The 19,123-nt window shown below is 41.6% G+C and overlaps 1 protein-coding gene across 1 annotated transcript in view; it reads left to right on the top strand.

The window, feature by feature from the left end:
- Apbb1ip (amyloid beta (A4) precursor protein-binding, family B, member 1 interacting protein) overlaps nt 1–19,123 on the top strand; it is a gene marked incomplete at its 3' end in the record, with an annotated part of 98,539 nt that overhangs the window by 49,286 nt on the left and 30,130 nt on the right. The window contains 4 exon segments of the mRNA XM_013515446.1: nt 27–319; nt 2,746–2,823; nt 7,656–7,815; nt 9,329–9,450. Coding sequence (XP_013370900.1) covers nt 27–319; nt 2,746–2,823; nt 7,656–7,815; nt 9,329–9,450 — 653 coding nt within the window.

Genomic DNA, 19,123 nt, shown 5'->3' with positions numbered 1-19,123 from the left:
ATTATTAATATGATTTTCTCCAACAGAGTCCTTAAATGCACTGGAGGACCAAGACTTAGATGCCCTCATGGCAGATCTGGTAGCAGACATAAGTCAAGCCGAGCAGCAGACAATCCAAGCACAGAAAGAGTTTTCTCAAAATCAAAATCATTCAGCATCTCTGGAGGCCTCAGATTGCAGTGGTGCTGCCTCTGTAGGTTATGGAGCAGATGTCACTGCAGTTAGCATCAGCCAATATGAGGATGAGTTACCACCTCCCCCAGATGACCCCATGTTAGACCTTCCACTGCCTCCACCACCTCCCGAACCTTTCTCTAAGGTAAGTACATGGGGCCAGAGATGATGGAAACATTGACCTCTGCCAGCCATCACTTGTAACCTTTGATATGGTAATTATGTTCAAGAGTTTGCATGCTCAAAGCTCTGAGATACTAAAAACAAGGATACCAAGGACACACCTTGCAAAGCCAGAGCCCTCTATAAACAAGAAGCATTAAGTGTTGTATTAGTCAATTTTCTGTTGCTATAACTGAATATCATAGACTGGGTAATGAACAAAAAACAGAAGAGGTCCAATACCATGGCATCAGCATCTTCTCAGAGTCTGGTGAGGGCCTTATGCTACATCCTAGCATAGCAGAGGAAATCACATGGTGAGACAGAGCAAAAATTTGCATGATAATTCAGTAATCCTTAAACAGGATAACCTATTCATTAGGGAAGAGTCCTCGTGACCCACTTGTCCCTTAAAGGTTCCACATAGTCCTGCCTTTTAATACCACTCAAAGGAAGTTAAATTTCAACATGGCTTTTGGGGAGCACATTCAAACCATAACAGGAATGTACAGAGAACATATCAATATTTAGTGTTTATCATGGCTTAGTTTAAAAAGATATTCATATGTATACACACTCTCTGATACTGTCAATCTTTGGGGGAAATATTTTATTAACTTTGAATGATATCTGGAACTAATACATGTATTTATATGTCCCTGGTCCTAGCCCAGCATATGAATAGTAAAAGGTATTCATTACATAGTCTGTGAATTTAACTAAATTGAATTTTGAGGCTTTGGCGGTCCTGTTTAGGGGACAAAAACAGATCTAAGTATCACTCATAATGTCCTAGTTCAGAAGGATTTTAGAAGGCAGATATGTAATGAGTGCTTGATATTCATACATTTCTGATCTCTGGAGAACAAACAATTGGAAACCTTATACTGCTGTTATTTGGGACGTTAATTCATACTATGTCTCTCATAGATGTACATAGAGCACTTTCGAGGATTTTTGTTAGAGTGAACCGCTTAAAAATATTTTAAAGAATCCATCTCAGTCTCCTGTGGCTGCCAAATTTGAAGTACTGAGTGATGATACTCAGTATTCACAACAGTGACCCTAGTCACCTTAGAAATTCCTTCAGTGTCACTGGAATGAAGAAATTTTAAATATAAATCAAGTAATAAATCAAATGCTATCACACACATTGCTGTGCTGTGTGCTTATTATGGAAAATTTATTTGAAAATCTGTGATTAATGTAGAGCAAAGGCTCTTAAAATAGGACCCATGAAGATTACAAGAAGAGGGCTAGGAATATAACTCAATGGCCCAAGCGCCTGCCTGGCAAGCGCAAGGTCCTGAGTTCAATTCCCAGTGCCAAAAAAAAGATTTCAAGAAGGCTATGGATTCCCTGAAAATAAATACAAAGTTGAACTCACTTATAAAACTTTATAGAACTCCTCACTTTCAATGTAATTCTTTTTTTTTTTTTTTTTTTTTTTTTGGTTTTTCTCCAGTACCAGGAACCGAACTCACGACCTTGCTCTTGCCAGGCAGGCGCTTTTGCCGCTGAGCTAAATCCCCAGCCCCCTCAATATAATTCTTTTTGGGTATTTTGTTGGGTTTTTTGTTGTTGTTGTTGTTGTTGTTGTTTTTTTTTCCGATACAGGGAACCAAACTCACGTCCTTGTGCTTGCCAGGGAGGCGCTGTGCCACTGAGCTAAATCCCCAGCCTCCTCAATATAATTCTTTAAGAAGTTTGTGGCTAGAAAAAATAAATTAAGAACCACTGATATAAGAAGATGTATGTCTACTTCCATGAATTAGTATGTAGCCAGAGCAGCTCATTTTCTCCTCATTATAAAAGAGGACAGCCTTCACAATCCTGTTCTCAGAATACTAGCTTATAAAAACCAAAGGAACCTGGGCTCATAAAATACTTCACTCTTTTTCTGACTGCTCATGTGTGTGTTCATCAGTGCTTTTTTGGTAATTTATAAGTTTGAGTTTGAGTCCAGATCTTAACTTTTGGGGAGTAAAAGACCTTTTTAAAGAATCTAAAAAAACCTAGGAATCCCCCCAAAAGGCATTCTAATCCAAGTATGCATATAATTTTAGGAAGTGCTCAAATCCCCTGAGATGGATCCTCTTACACTCCGTAGGTTGATGCCCCTACTTTATGAGCCAAGCAGAGATTTTTTTTGCATGTGGTCTAAATCTATGAAGACATATTACAGTTATCATTTAGTTTGTCTTGTATGTCAGAGTTGTCTTGTATGTAAGGCTCACTGCTTTCTGTACCTTTGGGTTAAAGATTTTGGTTGTAACCATTTAGATTCTCAAAATCCAATGTGAAACTGGGTACCTTTTGTCACCATCACGTGACTAAGACAATAGCAACAGGCGTAATCACTGAGCGGTGTCACTGCATGGACTGTGCTGACTGTCTTGCATTGTACAGGAAGAAGAAGAGGCCCAAGCCAAGGCTGATAAGATTAAGCTAGCGCTGGAGAAGCTGAAGGAGGCCAAGGTTAAGAAGGTAAAAAACCGCAGCTCGCTTAAGAGGGGTGTAAACTGATGATATCTCAGAATTAAAGATAAAATTAAAATTTGAGGTGGTGCTTCTCAAACAGTTGTCTTTTTTTTTCATTCCAAAGATGAAGGTAAATTATACTATTTTTCTGTTCTATAATTTCACTTAGCTCATTTATGATCAGTGAATAAGGGACCTACATTAGTATAAAAATGGAAGTTTCTTTAACTTCTACATGATCTCTTCTTGGCTGTCTTGAGTTTTTCTGGAGGCTGGAATAATGGGAGTAGAACAATCCTCCTGCCTCAGCCTCCTGAGTGCTGGAAATACAGGCATGTGCTACCACACCGGGTTTTAGAATTTTCTTGAATTTTTAAATATTTATTTTTATTAATACAGGTTACCGGCTGGGGATATAGTTCAGAGGCACAGTACCTGCCTGGAAAGTGCAAGGTCCTAAGTTTGATTCCCAGTACCAAAAAAAAGAGGATTTTCTAATGCATATTTGCAGTACATAATGATTACATTCATTGTAGGGAGTTGGTACATGTATGTAATACCTTTCAGTTCTTTTTTCATGCCTTAGAATTTACTTTTTTAATTAATTAAATTTATTGGTGCACCCTAGGTATACACAGTGATCACATTCACTATAGGGAAGTTGAGCCTGTACATGATAAACTTGATTCATTTTTTCCCCATTCCCCTACCCTCCCTCAACGCCTCTTCCCCTCCTTACTTACAAAAGCTTTGTTTCCATTTTTTCCTGCTTTTCTTGCTTTTTTTTTCCTTTTTTTTTCTTGCTTTTTTTTTCCTTTCCCTCTCTTCTTTTTCCTCCCCCTCCCCATCTCGTTCCCTTTCCTATTTGGACATTTTCTGCCTATCCCACAGTGTCTATTATACATTTTGGTCCTTATTTACACTTTTGGTTTCTCACACCAGAGAAACAGTGAGGTATTTACACATGTATATCCAGTTTATTTCATCTTAAGCTCCATCCATAAATGTCTCTAGTTTATCCTTCTTTATGGCAGAGTAGTACTTCATCGTACTTGTACAATGTACATTGTACTTCTCCAGCAAAGTTTCTAGTCAAATGAACATGTCAAAAGAAGTAGTTTCTTGTTCTGAGTTCAGTTTTAGCAAGGGAGACAAGAAGAAGTAGCAGCGAGTGCTCTGGTCACTCTTTTCAATGGGTTTGGTGATGGTGAAGCCCTCTGAGGAGGTGGTTCTTGAGCAAAGACCTCAATGGCTGGAAGCGGCTGGCTCCATGCAGGTTGGTGGAGTACCCCAGCAGAGAGGAGCAGTGCAAGATGCATGAGCCTGATGAGTGGGAGGAAGCAAAGGCAGTGCGGCCCTGGTACTATGAGCCAGCGAGTAAAAGAAAAGGAAGGAGTTGAGGTCAGAGAGACGGCTGGGAGCCGCAGATCTCACAGCAGGAGGAAAGGATTCGACTGTATCCTAAGTACAATGGAATACATGAGGGTGAGGGTTTTAATAGGGGCCTGAGAGGCTGATTACAGGGGTTGTAAACATCAGACTGGCTGATCTATGGAGGGTGAGTTGTAGGAACTGGGGATGCCAGCAGGAAGACCTGTTCTAAAACCCTCTGTCACACAAAACATGACACACGGGTGGGTGTGTATTTGCAGAGTCTCAAATAGATGACAGGTGATGCTGGGCGGTGCAGTCCCTGATTTACCTGTGGAGGCAGAAAAGCAAAAAAAAAGAGTAGACACAGAATTCACCAACTATCTCAGACACAAGATTATTTATAAATGAGGCCACACTGCACATATTTTGAGAAGAGAAATAAAAAGAGATGTCATTTCATACACAAAGAGGTAGGACAGGGAGCAGGTTCAGTTGGTCTGCTCCAGCTGGCCCGTCAGAGAACGGGACAAGGCAGCTACCTCCTGCCATCCATCAGAAAGTGAGAGAACCTGGCCACGTTTCATTCAGATGAATTATAACAGTAAATGCAAAGCACAGTCTGTCTGCTTTGATGCGATGAAGAAGATGTAAAATATAAGCCACTTTGATCAAGGGGGAAGGAAAGAAAATTACCCAAATGAGTTATGTCTTCTGATTTTAGACACTCCAAATGTACTTTTTAAGACTACAACCTGTCCATGGCACAGAACGTTAACAAAATAACAGAGACACTCAGACATTAAGAAAGTAGCTGTGAGGGTGTCACACATAATCTACAACGTGTTTTTAAGGACTCAGAATCCAGTCTATCTGAAGCACTTTGCCCCAAGTGTCTCAAGAGTGTTGAAATCCTTTTGAATTATGAATAATGTACATCTCTAGAGCTGCAAAGCTTTTCAAACTAAAAACATTGTCACATTCATTCATTCATTTTATCTGTTTGTTTTAAAGGTCTGTGACACAGGAGACAATGCCATTTGTTAATCTTATTATAGAAGCCAAAAAAGGCAGTGCAAATGGTTTGGGGTTAGGATTGTTTTGCATTTAATAGCTTGCAAATGAAAAATAAGAAAAAAATGTAAAATTATAAAATTTTTACTGTAATGGATTAGAAAGATGAAGTTTTTAATTATTGAGTTATTTTGTCCCCACAATATCATGTATACATGGAAAGTACTTAGCTTTCACATAAAGCTTATAATAAAACTATTATTTCACATAAATGAAATACTAGTTCATAATCATTTAATAAAATTACTATCTCATGCTGTTTTGTCTTGGATAGAGCTATTTTTCAACTTGCAAATGTGAGAGAAGCTGTGAAGAATTGTAGGGCCAGGGATATAGCTCAGTGGTACAGCGCCTGCCTGGCAAGTGTGAGGTCCTAAGTTTGATTCTTGGTACCAAAAAACAAAAAGAATTGTAAATATGACTTCTTTCTTTAAAAGTCACCAGCCTTCCCAGCACTCGGGAGGCTGAGGCAAGAGGATCATTACGAGTTCAAGACCAGCCTGGGCTACAAAGTGAGCTCAAGGCCAGCCTGAATGCATAGCGAGACCCTGTCTCAAAAAAACAAAACAACAACAACAAAAAAAAGTCACCTGCCTTCTCTTGGTTTTTGTGTTATCTAAATTCTATAATTGTGGATATTTATCAGTACATATGGATCAAATCTAACTTATGAGTCCTGCCAAAAAGAAATATTCCATTGTTGTGAAATGATGTGGCTTATTATTTCTTTGATCTCTTTAAAAATGAAAACATATGTTTTATTCTCTTAAGAATTCCTCAGCAGGAATGAAATGTGGTCAAACATCATTAATTTTTTCACCAGGAAAAGTAAGTTTTCTAAGCCCAATCACTGGTAACATTTCCTAGGACATATAGCTACTTTACAGCTATAACTCTCAGTTGAAAGCACAAAGTATACCTTCCACAGAAAAATAAATCATGATAAAGACTGGCATGGGGGGAATTTCAGTGTATCTGAGCAACCTTTCGTGTCTATTCCTAAGGTCGGATGAATGCATCTTTGATGTTGTGGTACTTGGGCCTGTCATTTTAAATATATCAAAAGGTAAAGACATATGGAAAAGGTAACATTCCGAGTACAGGTTTCTGGGCTACAGGTTTTCAAGGGAAAAAGATATTTATCAGGCAGAGCTAGAAGAAGAGTCTAATTTGATGGATCTCTGGGGAGGACATGTTTACTGTCCCAACATCTACATTTTGATTTTGGGATTGTGCCTATGTTGGGAAGAGGAGGGCTGGGTGAGTGCTTTGATTTGTCGTCATTGCCAGGGACCTCACTGAGATTTTCATCACCAGACACATCCTTCTCCAGCTGTCAGTAGCTCTGCATAGCAACTGTCAGAAGGGTATTGCTCATTCTGTTAACCGGAGCGCTGTCAGGATCATTTTGTTAGGAATGGGTCAGGGAGCTTCTCAGGACCTAACCCAAACTTTTGGAAAGGAAGCAAATCCATTACTATGCTGGAACACTTTTTAGGAAGTCTCCCTGGAAGATAACCAGGACCAACACTCAGCAACGATGCCAGTAACGCATAGGTACTACTGAAGGTGCAAACTCTAGCTTCATGACTTCATGAGTTAATTTTGTTAGACGTTGAATTCATGACCTGTGTGTGAGATCAGCAGTTTTAACAACTTTAACACATTGCCTAGAAAGGCCAGTGCTACCTTGTGTCCTTACCGAAGAAAAGTAAATTCTGCTCCAGATTTGATAACCGCCAATGTGATTGTGAATTCACCCCTTAGATCTTTTAGTGGAATAAAATATAAATGAGGTGCTTCGTTTGCCTGCGTGCCTCCAGAGCAGCGCGGTTGTCAGTCTGCATTCTTTTCCCTTAAAGTCTACCTCTGACCTCTGCTCTGTTGTCCACAGCCAGCGTCAGCTGTGAGGCCCCTCGGGCACACTGGACTGTGTCTGGTGTGCTCTGCACATCCTCAAAGCACTGTAGCTGAACCACCTTGGTCTTACCTGGTGTCTTCACACTCTTTGGCAACATGAAAGAAAACCCCAACCCCTGCTAAGACACTGGAGTGGCATTCAATTTAGAAAAGTGACTGGCCTCCAGGATGCAGGAAGGATGTTGGGAAAGTAAAACATCAGCACTTCTTTGGTTCTGTTTGTTTTCTGTCTCCCCCATCAGAATGCAGTCTCTGGGGAGAGGAAGAACTTGGTTTATTGTTTGCTTTCTGTGAATCCTTTTGTCCACCGTTGTGTTCCTGGAATACAAGTGGGTGACCTACAAGTGCACTTATGCTGATGCACTCGCAGGACACACTCTTACTCACATTTGTGAAAAGAGTAGCAGCGTTGAAACCTCCTGGCCTTCTCCGGGAGCTGAGACTCACTGGTTGTTGTGTGGCTTTACCCCCAGCTCGTGGTCAAGGTGCACATGAATGATAACAGCACGAAGTCACTGATGGTGGATGAGCGACAGCTGGCCCGAGATGTTCTGGACAATCTTTTTGAAAAAACTCATTGTGACTGCAATGTGGACTGGTGTCTTTATGAAATATACCCAGAACTACAGATTGGTAAGTCCCTTGGCCAGCAATTTGGGCCGCACTCCCAAAGCCTGTGGGTTTGCTCTCTGAGAGCCTTTGGTCTGTCCAGGGTCCTCTACACATCTGTGTGTCACTGTCCTTGTGAGGTAAGTATTTATCTCTCCACTTCTTTGTGATAGAGACGTTCAGATTGTAGCAGATGGCTGAACCGTCAGGGGTATGAGCATTATAATTGCCACTTTGTTAGTGGCTCCATAGGGGGCGGAAAAAGTGACAAGGTGATTCCTCTTACTGTTTGCTCAGTAGGCTGAGAAGATTGTGGGAGAGCCCTAGTATCCTCAGCTAATGTCCCTTTAGAGGTTGCCTCAGTAAGGTGTAATGTGACTCCGTCACAGGTCTCACACCTGTGCTCATTCGGCTTCCTCCCTGTCCGCTTGCCTAATCCCTGGCAGTGAGTAGTGGAAAAGGCGCTGCCCCAAAACAAAGGACTGTGGTAGAAATGGATGTAGATTTTGGTTTTTTCCCAGTACCAGGAATCGAACTTATGACCTCGCACTTGCCAGCCAGGTGCTGTGCCGCTGAGCTAAATCCCCAGCCCCTGGATGTAGATTTTGGTTTGGGTTTTGGTTTGGGTTTTGCAGTACTGGGGGTTGAACCTAGGGCCTTCATACTGAGCTGCATCACCAGCCCTATCATTATTATTATTATTATTATTAATTATTATTATTATTATTAAGACAGAATCTCATTAAGACACTAACTTGCCCAAAGGTGCAATTGAGAGCTCAAACTCTCAATTCTCCAGCATCAACTCCCTAGAGTGCTGGGATTGCAGGGTGCACCACCAAGCCTGACTGCAGAGGTTTTTCTTCTTTGGGTTTTTAAAGCAATTTAAGAAATTTTCTTTTACTTTTCATGCTTAGTAGCACTCCCAGGACCATTGTCTCCCAGGAGTGCTGAGCAGGACCCAAAATTACCTGCCTTAAAAGCTGCAAGGGAAAATTTATTTTTCTGCAAGAAATAGTCTACACTAAAACAGCCACTTGAAGTTTTCTCCAGTTCTATCAATAGAAGAGAGAAAGGAAAGTTTTTCTTTATGTTTTTAAGCTTGGTTCAGATATTTGTACATCGTAGAGTCTCGAAGTGAGATGTTTAAAACTATAAATGGTGGGTCTCACAGGTTTATTCAACCTATGTGACCAGTCATTGCAGTATTGTCCTCCTCACAAGGGAATGTTTCCCTTCATTTGGGGCTATTTAAATTTTAAAGTGCTAATATTTTTTAAGAAGCATGACAGCATTGTCACTATATTATAGGCTCTGCCACCTGTAACATCTTTTATGGAAGGTAAATTGAAACCCTGACACTGAAAGATAAATTGAGTAGGGATACTACAAATGACATGGTATAAGAATTAAGAGTTTTAGAAACCTTGATGAACAGTATGAACCATTGGTGGTGTTTTACTCAATGAAAGCTTCTTTCGCAGTTGAAAACCCTAATGTCCTAGGTCTGAAAGAGCACTTTTTCTTACTTTATCAGAGAGGTTTTTTGAAGATCATGAAAATGTTGTTGAAGTCTTATCAGACTGGACAAGAGACACAGAAAATAAAGTACTCTTTTTGGAGAAAGAGGAAAAATATGCTGTATTTAAAAACCCCCAGGTAAGATGAGTTGTATATTGCTAAACCATGACAAGTATTGAGGATGTTTTTCAGTGTCACTTGTACTGATCATACCATATCTCACAAAATGTCATAGATGTGTTCCTTTCAAACAAACACAAACCTGCCACGTGTAGTGGTACATGGCTGTACTCCCAACACTCAGAGGTGAAGCAGGAGGATCACCCTGAGTTGGAGGCCAGCCTGGGCTACCGAGTGAGACACTGTCTCAAAAAGACAACAAAATAAAATAAAATAAATTTTAAAGAGTCAAACACAAACTCAACTCCAGCTGTATGTAAGCAAAGAACACTGAGATGCTTAAAGGATTTAGAAAGAAAGTATCCATTTGTTTCTTTTCATTTAGAACCCAAAACTCAGCTATCTGTTGTTGTCTGATCTCCCTCTTCTGTCCGCGTTTCTGCTAGGCCCAATTAACACTTTCTACCTCAGTGCCCTGGTGGTTGTTCATGTTTCCTATGACAAAGACGCTGTTTTCTTTGTTGTTCATATTTAGTGTTTATCAATGCTGACAGTACCTGGAATATGTGCAAGTGCACGCATGTGTGTGCATGTACAAGTGTGTGTGTGTGGCACTAGGGATCTAACTCAGGACCTCACACATGCTGTGCAGAGTGCTCTATTACTGAGCTATACTCGCAGCCATGTTTTATTTTGCCCAGGATGGCCTCAAACCTGTGATCCTCCTGCCTCATTCTTCTGTGTAGCTGGGATTACAGGCCTGTACCAGCACATGCAGCTTGGTAAATACTGTACAACCTATTGTGATTTCATATTGCAAACAGTCTACACAGCGAAAGGATTGTTCTCCATATCTGAAAATGTTTTCTTCAAGTTATAGATACAAGGGTCATCTAGACCTCTTTCCATTTTATAAGTTTATAAAAGAAAGCTCTACATTACTAAGGGGCAGAATTAGGAGATTCAAGAAAAGCAGCCTTATAGGAAAATACTCTTTCCCCTGAACTATGCTATTTTCTGTAGTCTTCTGTAGGTTGTAGAGTGGCCAACTGACAAAACAAATACTACTGTTGATGACAAATATCAAACACTACAGGTACCAAGTATTCAACTTCTATAATTGCCTTCAATACCGTGCTCTTAATGCCTGTACTAATGAGTGTATCCTCTGCTCTAACAAAGAGACCCCCTAAGTCAATGACTCAAATAACCTAGAAGCTTGTGTCTCTCACATCCCAGTCCATAAGTAGGTGGGCATCACTAGCAGAATGGCTCAGCCACTCTCAATACTTGACCTCCACATCTGGGCCCAAGACAACTTCTCCACCTGGCCATTTTCTAGTCCGTAGGAAGTCAGCAAAGAGCCAGGGGAGCACACACCCAGACTTCCGTTAAGCCCCATTGGCCAGAACCTAGTTACAGGGTGACATTGAGCTGTAAGAGAAGCTGATAAACGTGGTACCTGTGTGAACCATCAGTTACACAGCTGAAATCGAGATGGTCACATTCAGGACCACCATTCTGCATAACTCGTACACAAAGACCTTTTCTACTGAGTCCATAAAAATGGGACCCAGGAATCGTGCAGCACAAACGATTGCATAAGTAAGACAAGGAAGGGGAGTGGGGATCTGAAGTTTGCCATGTTGTCTAATGACTTGGTGCATGTCTCATAACTACACTGTCTGAATGTTTACAAACTGAGTGTGCTGTGTAACCCATGTTAAGACAAAGCACTCATGGAGCTTCTCGTACCCTTCCCCAGTTGTTACTCCTGACTGCACAGACAAGCACTACTCTGATCTTTATTACTCTCATTGCCTCCTTTCGAATTTAACATGAAATGGAATCATAACATAGTTCTCCTTTGTGTGTAGCTTTTTCTCCTCCACTCAGCTTTCAATGCACGCTGTTGCCTAGAGCAGTGGCGCATTCTTTTTCACTGCCATTTAGTTGCCCATGGTGTGGCTGTATGATAACATATTTATTCATCGTGTTGTTGATGGACATTCGATTTGGTTCTACTTTTGAGTTTAAACAACTAATGCTGAGAGAAATATTTTGTACTTGTCTTTTGTGGGAGACCTGGGAGATACTTCTTTTGCCTCTATACCTAGGAGTGCAATTTCTGGATCATGGTTTAGGCTTCTGCTTAGCAGACAAACAGAAACTCTATAGTTGTTCTCTCCCCTGAGCACTGTATGAAACTTCCTGCTGTTCAGATCCTTGGTGGCGTTTGGTGGATCTTTTTGTTTTGTTTTTAACTCTAACCTTGCTATGAGTCTGTAGCGCCATCTCCTACAGCTTTAAACTGAATTTTCTCTATGTCAATAATTTCAGCACCTTTTCAAATGTCTTTTATGCATTTGTGAAGTCCTTTGCCAGTCTCTCGCCTGAAGTTAAATATCGACAGATGCCCTGAGGGGAAACAAGGAGGTGTGGATGCCTCTTGCAGCTCCTTTTTCTCTTGGATCTTGATCTGCTGAGTCTTCCTTGAATTCTCTTTGATCTTGATCTGTTGAGACCTCTGTTGCCTCAGACAGCTGTGTTTCAATCTAGCTTGTCCAGCAGTTTCGGTGGCACTTTGGTCTACTACAAGCTTCTCTATTATTAAGGGGAAGCAGAAACCATCTTAATGAATTCTTTCAATAATGTGTTCTTAAAAACCAAGTGACTAAAGTCTCCTACTCTGCAATTCAATTTAAAAGCCAAAATTGAAGTGGGGGCGTTTTTTAAGAAGTCATGTTTTCCTAGGGTTTGTCTGGCTGATCTGTCCTATGACCGGTGCTCCACACAGATAGTCACAGCGTTGGCAATGATGCCAGGGCGGAGTGCACCATGCCATTTCCCCGGCTGCTGTCACGCTCCTGAAAAGGGGGCTTGGTGATGCTGAAATGCCTGAAACCCCCTTGTAAAGGTCCTGTCAGAGACCCACGGATGGTTTTTTCACATAAGATTTATTTGTTTTTGTTAGGTTGGCAACAAAAGAATAGACACCCAAGAGAAAAGTATTTCCAGAGAGACATGTTTATACAAACACCATCTGGAAATTCATTCATGGAATTGCCTTTGATTTTCTCTTCAGGCAGTGTCTCAAGAAATTAATCCAAAGGTCCCAATAATTTTGCCTTTCATTTAGGTTAGCAATTCTTCATAAAATCTAGTTGCCAACAGAGGCGTGGAGTGATGAATCCTGGAATTAGGTGAACATAGCAGTTAGCTTTGCCTCAAAACTTAGGTCTATGTCTGTGGCCATACAGGCTTGAGCCTTCTGCCTGACTTATCCAAACCAGGGTGCTGCCTAGGAAATACTTGAAGAGCTCACTGGAAACTGACTTGCATGAAGAACTGGATTTAACCAGAATAAAAGGAAAAAGACAGATTCTAAGCGATGCATTTAGTCAAGTCTCCACCAGAGTTTTCAGCATGTTGAATGTCTTTCCAGTGTTAATGTGCATGAGGAAACTTTATTGGAATTCACTCCAACAAGCATTTGCTTGAGTTTCACAAACATGTATGAAATATCTGTTACATGCATAGCCTTGCGCTATCTGTGGAGGATACATAGATTAAGATGGTCTCTGCCCTTAAGCATTTTATAATCTGGTTGGAGAAAAAGACATGTGCAAAAATAATTGAAGCATAAGCCAGGCATAGTGGTACATACAGGTGGTGGTACATACCTGTAATCTCAGCACTCAGGTCGCTGAGGCAGGAGGATCACCACAAGTTTGAGGCCAGCCTGGCCTACATAGAGAGTTCAAGGCCAGCCTGGCCTACATAGAGAGTTCAAGGCCAGCCTGAACTACATAGCAAGACCTTGTTTCAAAAAAAATTAGATAAATAAATAAATAAGTGACGCATAATGTCCATCTTTAAGATGGGAGTCATGTAGGGTAGAGATTACAGCATGGTTCAGAAGAGTCTTAGTAATGGTCTACACTAGGAATTGTAGTTTTTCAGTTACTACAGCAGTTGCTGATACAAAGATCAGTGTGAGGAAGAGCTCAGCTCAGTAGAACAGTGGAGCTGTGAACAGGGCAATCAATTCACTGTCCAGCCATAACCCTAAGGGAAAAAAATCTCCACTGCACAAATGCCCGGGACCGTGTTGGGACATGGGATGCCCTCTAAGGGCCAGTGTGCTGGGAGCTTGATCTTCAGCGCCGTGATGTTGGGAGGTGGAATGTTGAAGAGGTCAAGTGTAGTGGAAGGACCTTGGCTCAGTAGAGGGCACTGCCCTGAATGGGCTTAGGGAGGCCTCATGGGGCCCTGGGTTAGTTCTTGTAAGGGGGTTGTAGACACCGAGCAAGCCCTGCAGCTCTCTGTGCCCACCGTTTTGTGATGTGGTCCCTGCCTCCTGCTGCTGCGATTTACCATGAGGTCCTCACCAGAGTCTGGCTGATGCCAGTGTCTTGCCCTGGAATCTGCAGAACTGCAATCTAAATAAACCCCTTTTCTTCATAAGTAGCTTGCCTCAGGCATTTCAGCATAGTAACAGACACTCATGCAGAGTGAAGAGCATGCAAACCACTTTGCAGACACTGGCAGTTTGAAGATCAGTGAAGGGGAAAAGCCAGCCACGTGTTTATGACAAAGTACCCCCAGATGTGAAGGGAAGTAGTATCTGAAAGAGCCAATGGAAGCATGTGTATATGAATGAACCTAAGAATCCAGAGGAAATTTGGAGGGCATGGTTATCTTCAGGAGAAGACAGTAAGATATGGTCCAAAGAAACCAGAAGCAGAAAAGGCAAGAAAACAAGAGTGAGAGGAAATGGCATGTGGAGGAAAAGAAGGGAAATGGGGAATGAGAGTTGGGTTTACAAAGTGTTTGATGGGGGAAAGCACCAGCTGCTGCAGGACTTAACCCTAGAATCTCAGAGGGCTCGGGGAAGCTGATTCAGAGAAAGCGGTGCCAGGGCCTCCTCTGCAAGACGGGTGGGACTTTGCCAGGTGAGGAGCAGCATGGAAGCCAGCATTCTAGGCAGAGGAAGTGTGCATAATCTGATAGGCAAGCAGAAATGCATTCAGGTAACAACTGGATCGCAGGGGGATAGGAGAGACCAAGAGTGGCAAGGGAGCCTTCAGGTAAATTGGTGGACAAAGATTGGTCAAAGTAGTAAATTGGTTAACACAAAGATGGATCGAAACTGAGTGTTTCAATCACCCCTTCCTGTATTCACAACTTCATGGGATTGGCTTGAAATGCGTTTGAGGCAATTCAGCCCATTTCTAATATCCTGTTATTTTTTAAAATCCAGTTTCAGCCTCCACTGCTTACTCTGCCTCTTGAGCTACCCTCTACATCCCTCTTCTACTAAGCTGCATCTGCTTTCCAGCCTATGCCTTGACTGTGCGATCCTGACTGCAGCTGCTGCACAGTGTGTGCCTAGCTAGCCCTTTTTCTGTTGTTCTTAACGCAGAACCACAGACTGGGTATGTCGCAAAGAGGAGAGGTTTGTTTCGATTCACAGTGCTCGAGGTTCAAGGCCAGGGGTCACATCCGGTGATGGACTCCTTGCTGGAGTTTGCTGAGCTGACACAGAGCACCATGTGGTGAGAGACAGGGCATGCCCTATGCGTGAGCCTCCTCTGGTCTCTCTCCTTACACAGCCAGTAGAGGAGCATGGGGTCTCTACTCTGACTATCTGATGTTAATCACTTTCCAAAGGCCCTGCCTCAATGCACGGTAGTTATACTGTTTCCACACTTTTTATACCTCACTGTAGGAAGTAAATTTCAACCTGGATTTTGGAGGGGACAAACCATTCAGACTATTGTAGTGCCTCCTCTTTATGAGTGAACAAGCCGAAATCGGGCTTCATTCCCCCAAGAGGGAAAATGGTAATGGAAGCAGAGATGGTGAATGAAAGGCTTTCTGCAGGTTTTGTGATGGGAGATTCTGAAGCCGCTGATCCTAATCAAGGGTGTTGTTTATTCCTGCCATCCCTATGCCTGTCAGAGCTCTTGGACACTTGACCCCTGGTTAGGACTCACAGCTGCGTGAAGAAGTTCTGACCTTCCAAGGGCTGTGGCATGGGGCTGCTGTTTTATACATCCTTCATTCTCTGGTACTTTAACACAAATCCTAAACTTTAGCAGTGTGTGACAGGGAAGCAATATTGGCTAAGAATGAAATATAGATGGGAAAGAAAAACTTGAAAAATTGTAGCAAATGACCCAAAAGGCTTAAAGATGCATAAAAACCAACTACAGTGACCGGAATCACTAATAAAGTAAATGGTGGGGGAAATTTTTAACCAATGTGTCATTCTTCTGTGCCTTGGCTTTATAATCAAACTGTTTTAAACCCCATTATACTCTTCCAGCATAACTTAATTTAGACTAGAAAGAGGCAGAAACGAGATGGCTGAGGCCACTGCAGACTGTGTTAAGGAGATTGGGCTTGGTCCAGAGGCTCTAGGGATTCTTTTGAAACCATTTTCAGGGGACGAGGAGGGGTCATTGTGGCTACATCATGGAAAACACATTTAGAAAAGGCAAAGTGACAGCTACCATGTGATCAAGAGTTGGTTGCATAAGCCCAGGAAGAGGAAATGATACTGGGCTGGAAGGAACTGGGAGGCATTTAGGAGGCAGAATTCTGTAGACTATGATGACCAGTCGGATATTGGGGTAGTTGGGAACCATAGAAGGAGACAGGATGATACCCTCATTTCAGACGGGGAAAATAGGCAGACTCTGGCGCTGCTCCGAGGGAAGAAGCATATAAAGAAAAAAAGGCAGGTGCAATGGCACACTCCTGTAATCCCAGCACTCTGGGAGGCTGAGGCAGGAGGATTCCAAGCTCAAGCCCAGCCCAGGCAACCTAGTGACTTAGTGAGATCCTGTCTCAAAATAAAAAATTTTGAAAATATCAGGAAATGTAACTCTGTGCAAAGGCCTTGGGTTCAGTCCCCAGTAGCACAAAGAGGGGAAGGAGCATGATGAGCTTCAGCATGTTTTTTCTTCTCTCCTTTAAAAATAATCTACTTTCACCCCCCCCCAATAGATCTGACATGAAAGTGACACACTTCATGTGAATATGCTCTATCAGATGGGTGATATTTTCTTTATCAATATCGTTGGAGATATGCTCCTAATTTTTCCTTGGCTCATTTTCATTGTCTCATGCGATAGTGGTAATCTTTCCATTGCTGACCTATTTCCCATCTAACCTACATATTCTTACACTTTTAGACATTTGCAAAGGGAGAAGAGTTGACTTGATTTGTGTCACTGTCCTGATTATCCCTGCAAACTTGCCTTGTATTGAGGGACTTTTCTTCCTATTGCAAACTGAACTTCTGGAAGTAAGGATACGGATGAAAACTGACACCTCAATTCTCAAGGCATCAAAAACTTATCTTCACTGAACTTTATAACAAAGGCTAGGGGCCGGGAACATAGCTCAGCCACACAGCACCTGCTGGGCAAGCATGAGGTTGTGAGTTTTATTCCTGGTACAAAAAAACAAACAAACAAACAATCAAAGGCTCCTTGTTATCAAATGCAGAGTAAATAAACTGATGGTCCAGGGGAAGGGATAAATTGCTAGAAATAATCTCATGCTACTTCGTACCTACTATATATGTTAGGCTTTGCTTCTATTACTTTAATCTTTACAACACAAAGGCTGAGAAAGACGTTCTCCCTTTATGGCTGAACGAACTAAGATCACATATAGGACTTTGTTTAAATGTGTAGCTGTGCCTGAGGACATTAATGCTGCATAATTCCCATAGGTTTGCTTTTCTGTTCAGAGAGCTGTAGCATAAAATTGGTAGACTTAGCAGCCGTGAGGTAGTCCTCAGAAAAGATAAACTGAATGCAGCTGTCAGGCCAACAACACAAATGGAATCAGCTGACTGTAAGAAGTTATGAACTTGGGTCAGTTTTGCACCATGGAAAAGATTATCCCAAGAGTCGCAGATCAGAATAAGCCCAAGTTTGCTATTTCTGCGTGAGAGTGCTGCAGATCCTGCCCGGCACTCCATTCCTGGAGAGCCATGTGCTGCCGAGCAGTCACACTCTCCGCGTCCTAAATCACATCCTCTAGGTTCTTAGGAAACAGTGAGGCACATTCGGGCAGGTCTGCAGGTGTGTACATACTGGAGTGCTGGGAGCTGAGTCTGTCCTTCTTGGAATCTGCGTTCATGACTTCAAAGTCAGTCTGTTTGTTCTTGGCCTGTCCAGCCCCTTTAATATATAAAAGATGGATTAACACTTATTTACAACTTGATTGACAAAAAGTTGGTCTGGCCCAGAGTATCAGTTCTAGAAATACCACTAAACAGTACAGAACTGGGTAAAATTTTGTCAGTAGGCTCAATACTGATATCTTCAATACTTAACAGGAGTCTTTTATGAATTACCTCTCTCTGGAGGTAAAACTGGGAGGAAGTAAATAATGAATGCAATGGAAGGCTTTGAGCTCATTTATTGGAAAGAACAGCAAGGGTTCTAAACCATTTGTAGTATACTTACCCAGGCAGGCACCTGCTTCCACTGATGATGAAAGAGTGACTTTGCACCTGGATCCCAGCTGATACATGCTGACCATGTGACCTTGGGGTGCTCTGACAGTGCTTAAATTCAACTTCTCAATTTGTAAAATGCTTCTGCTGCTGCTGCTGCTGCTGCTGTACTTCCTGTCTCAAAGAATCCAATCTAGGGGCTGGGGATTTAGCTCAACGGCACAGCGCCTGCCTGGCAAGTACGATGTTATGAGTTTGATTCCCAGTACCAGAGGGAAAAAAAAAAAAAAAGGATCCAATCTATCATGAAAGTTACTTGACGTATTGTGAGTTACGTATAAAAGTAAAGCAGTTTGATCTCAACTGAAATTCAGCAATCATGTACAATAGCAGTCTATAATGCATTATAGTTAAGAATAGATATAGAACCAATAACAAATGCTGGAGGGGCTGTGGGGAAAAAGAACCCTTCTCCACTGTTGGTGGCAATGTCGACTGATGCAACCACTTTGTAAATCAGTCTGGAGATTCCTCAAAAAACTAGGATTGGAGGTCCCATTTAACTCAGCTATTCCACTTTTGGGTATTTTCCCAGAAAAATTAAAAACATCATACCATAGCGATATATGTGCACCCATGCTTATAGCAACACAATTTGTCATAGAAAAATCTTGGAAACAACCCAAACACCCATCAACCAAGAAATTGATAAAAATAGATGTGGTATTTTTATACAATGGACTATTACTCAGTTATAAAGAAGGATAAACTTGAGACATTTATAGGGAAAGGCATATGACTTGAGACCATACTCATAAGTGAAATAAGTCAGTCTCACATGTGTAAACATTGTATTACCTCCCTAGTGTAAGAAGCTGAAAGAGTAAATAAGACCCAAAAATGTACAACAGATATTATGAAATGTGAAGAAAATGCTCAAAAGGAAAGAGTAACTGGAATGGGGAAAAGGAGAAAAGAAGGAAGGGGAAAGGAAAAAAAAAAGAAAAAATATATACATGCAAACAAAAGATAATTAAGCTAGATATGCTACTAATTGCTATTAGCTCATTGAAAGGAAAGGTATGTGCCTATACTGCTTGATGAGTTTTTCATACCTATATCTTGTATTGTGAGCAACTACTTTGAAGATAAGAATGTGCAATGTACTGAACATTGTTGCTCTCCCACAATCTTGTTTTGAAATTTTATACC

Source organism: Chinchilla lanigera, unplaced genomic scaffold (genome assembly GCF_000276665.1).
Source record: "Chinchilla lanigera isolate Chin_1 unplaced genomic scaffold, ChiLan1.0 scaffold00028, whole genome shotgun sequence".
NCBI classification, from domain to species: Eukaryota; Metazoa; Chordata; class Mammalia; order Rodentia; family Chinchillidae; genus Chinchilla; species Chinchilla lanigera.
Note: the sequence above shows the minus strand (reverse complement) of the source record. Positions and strands in the feature narration are given on the sequence as shown.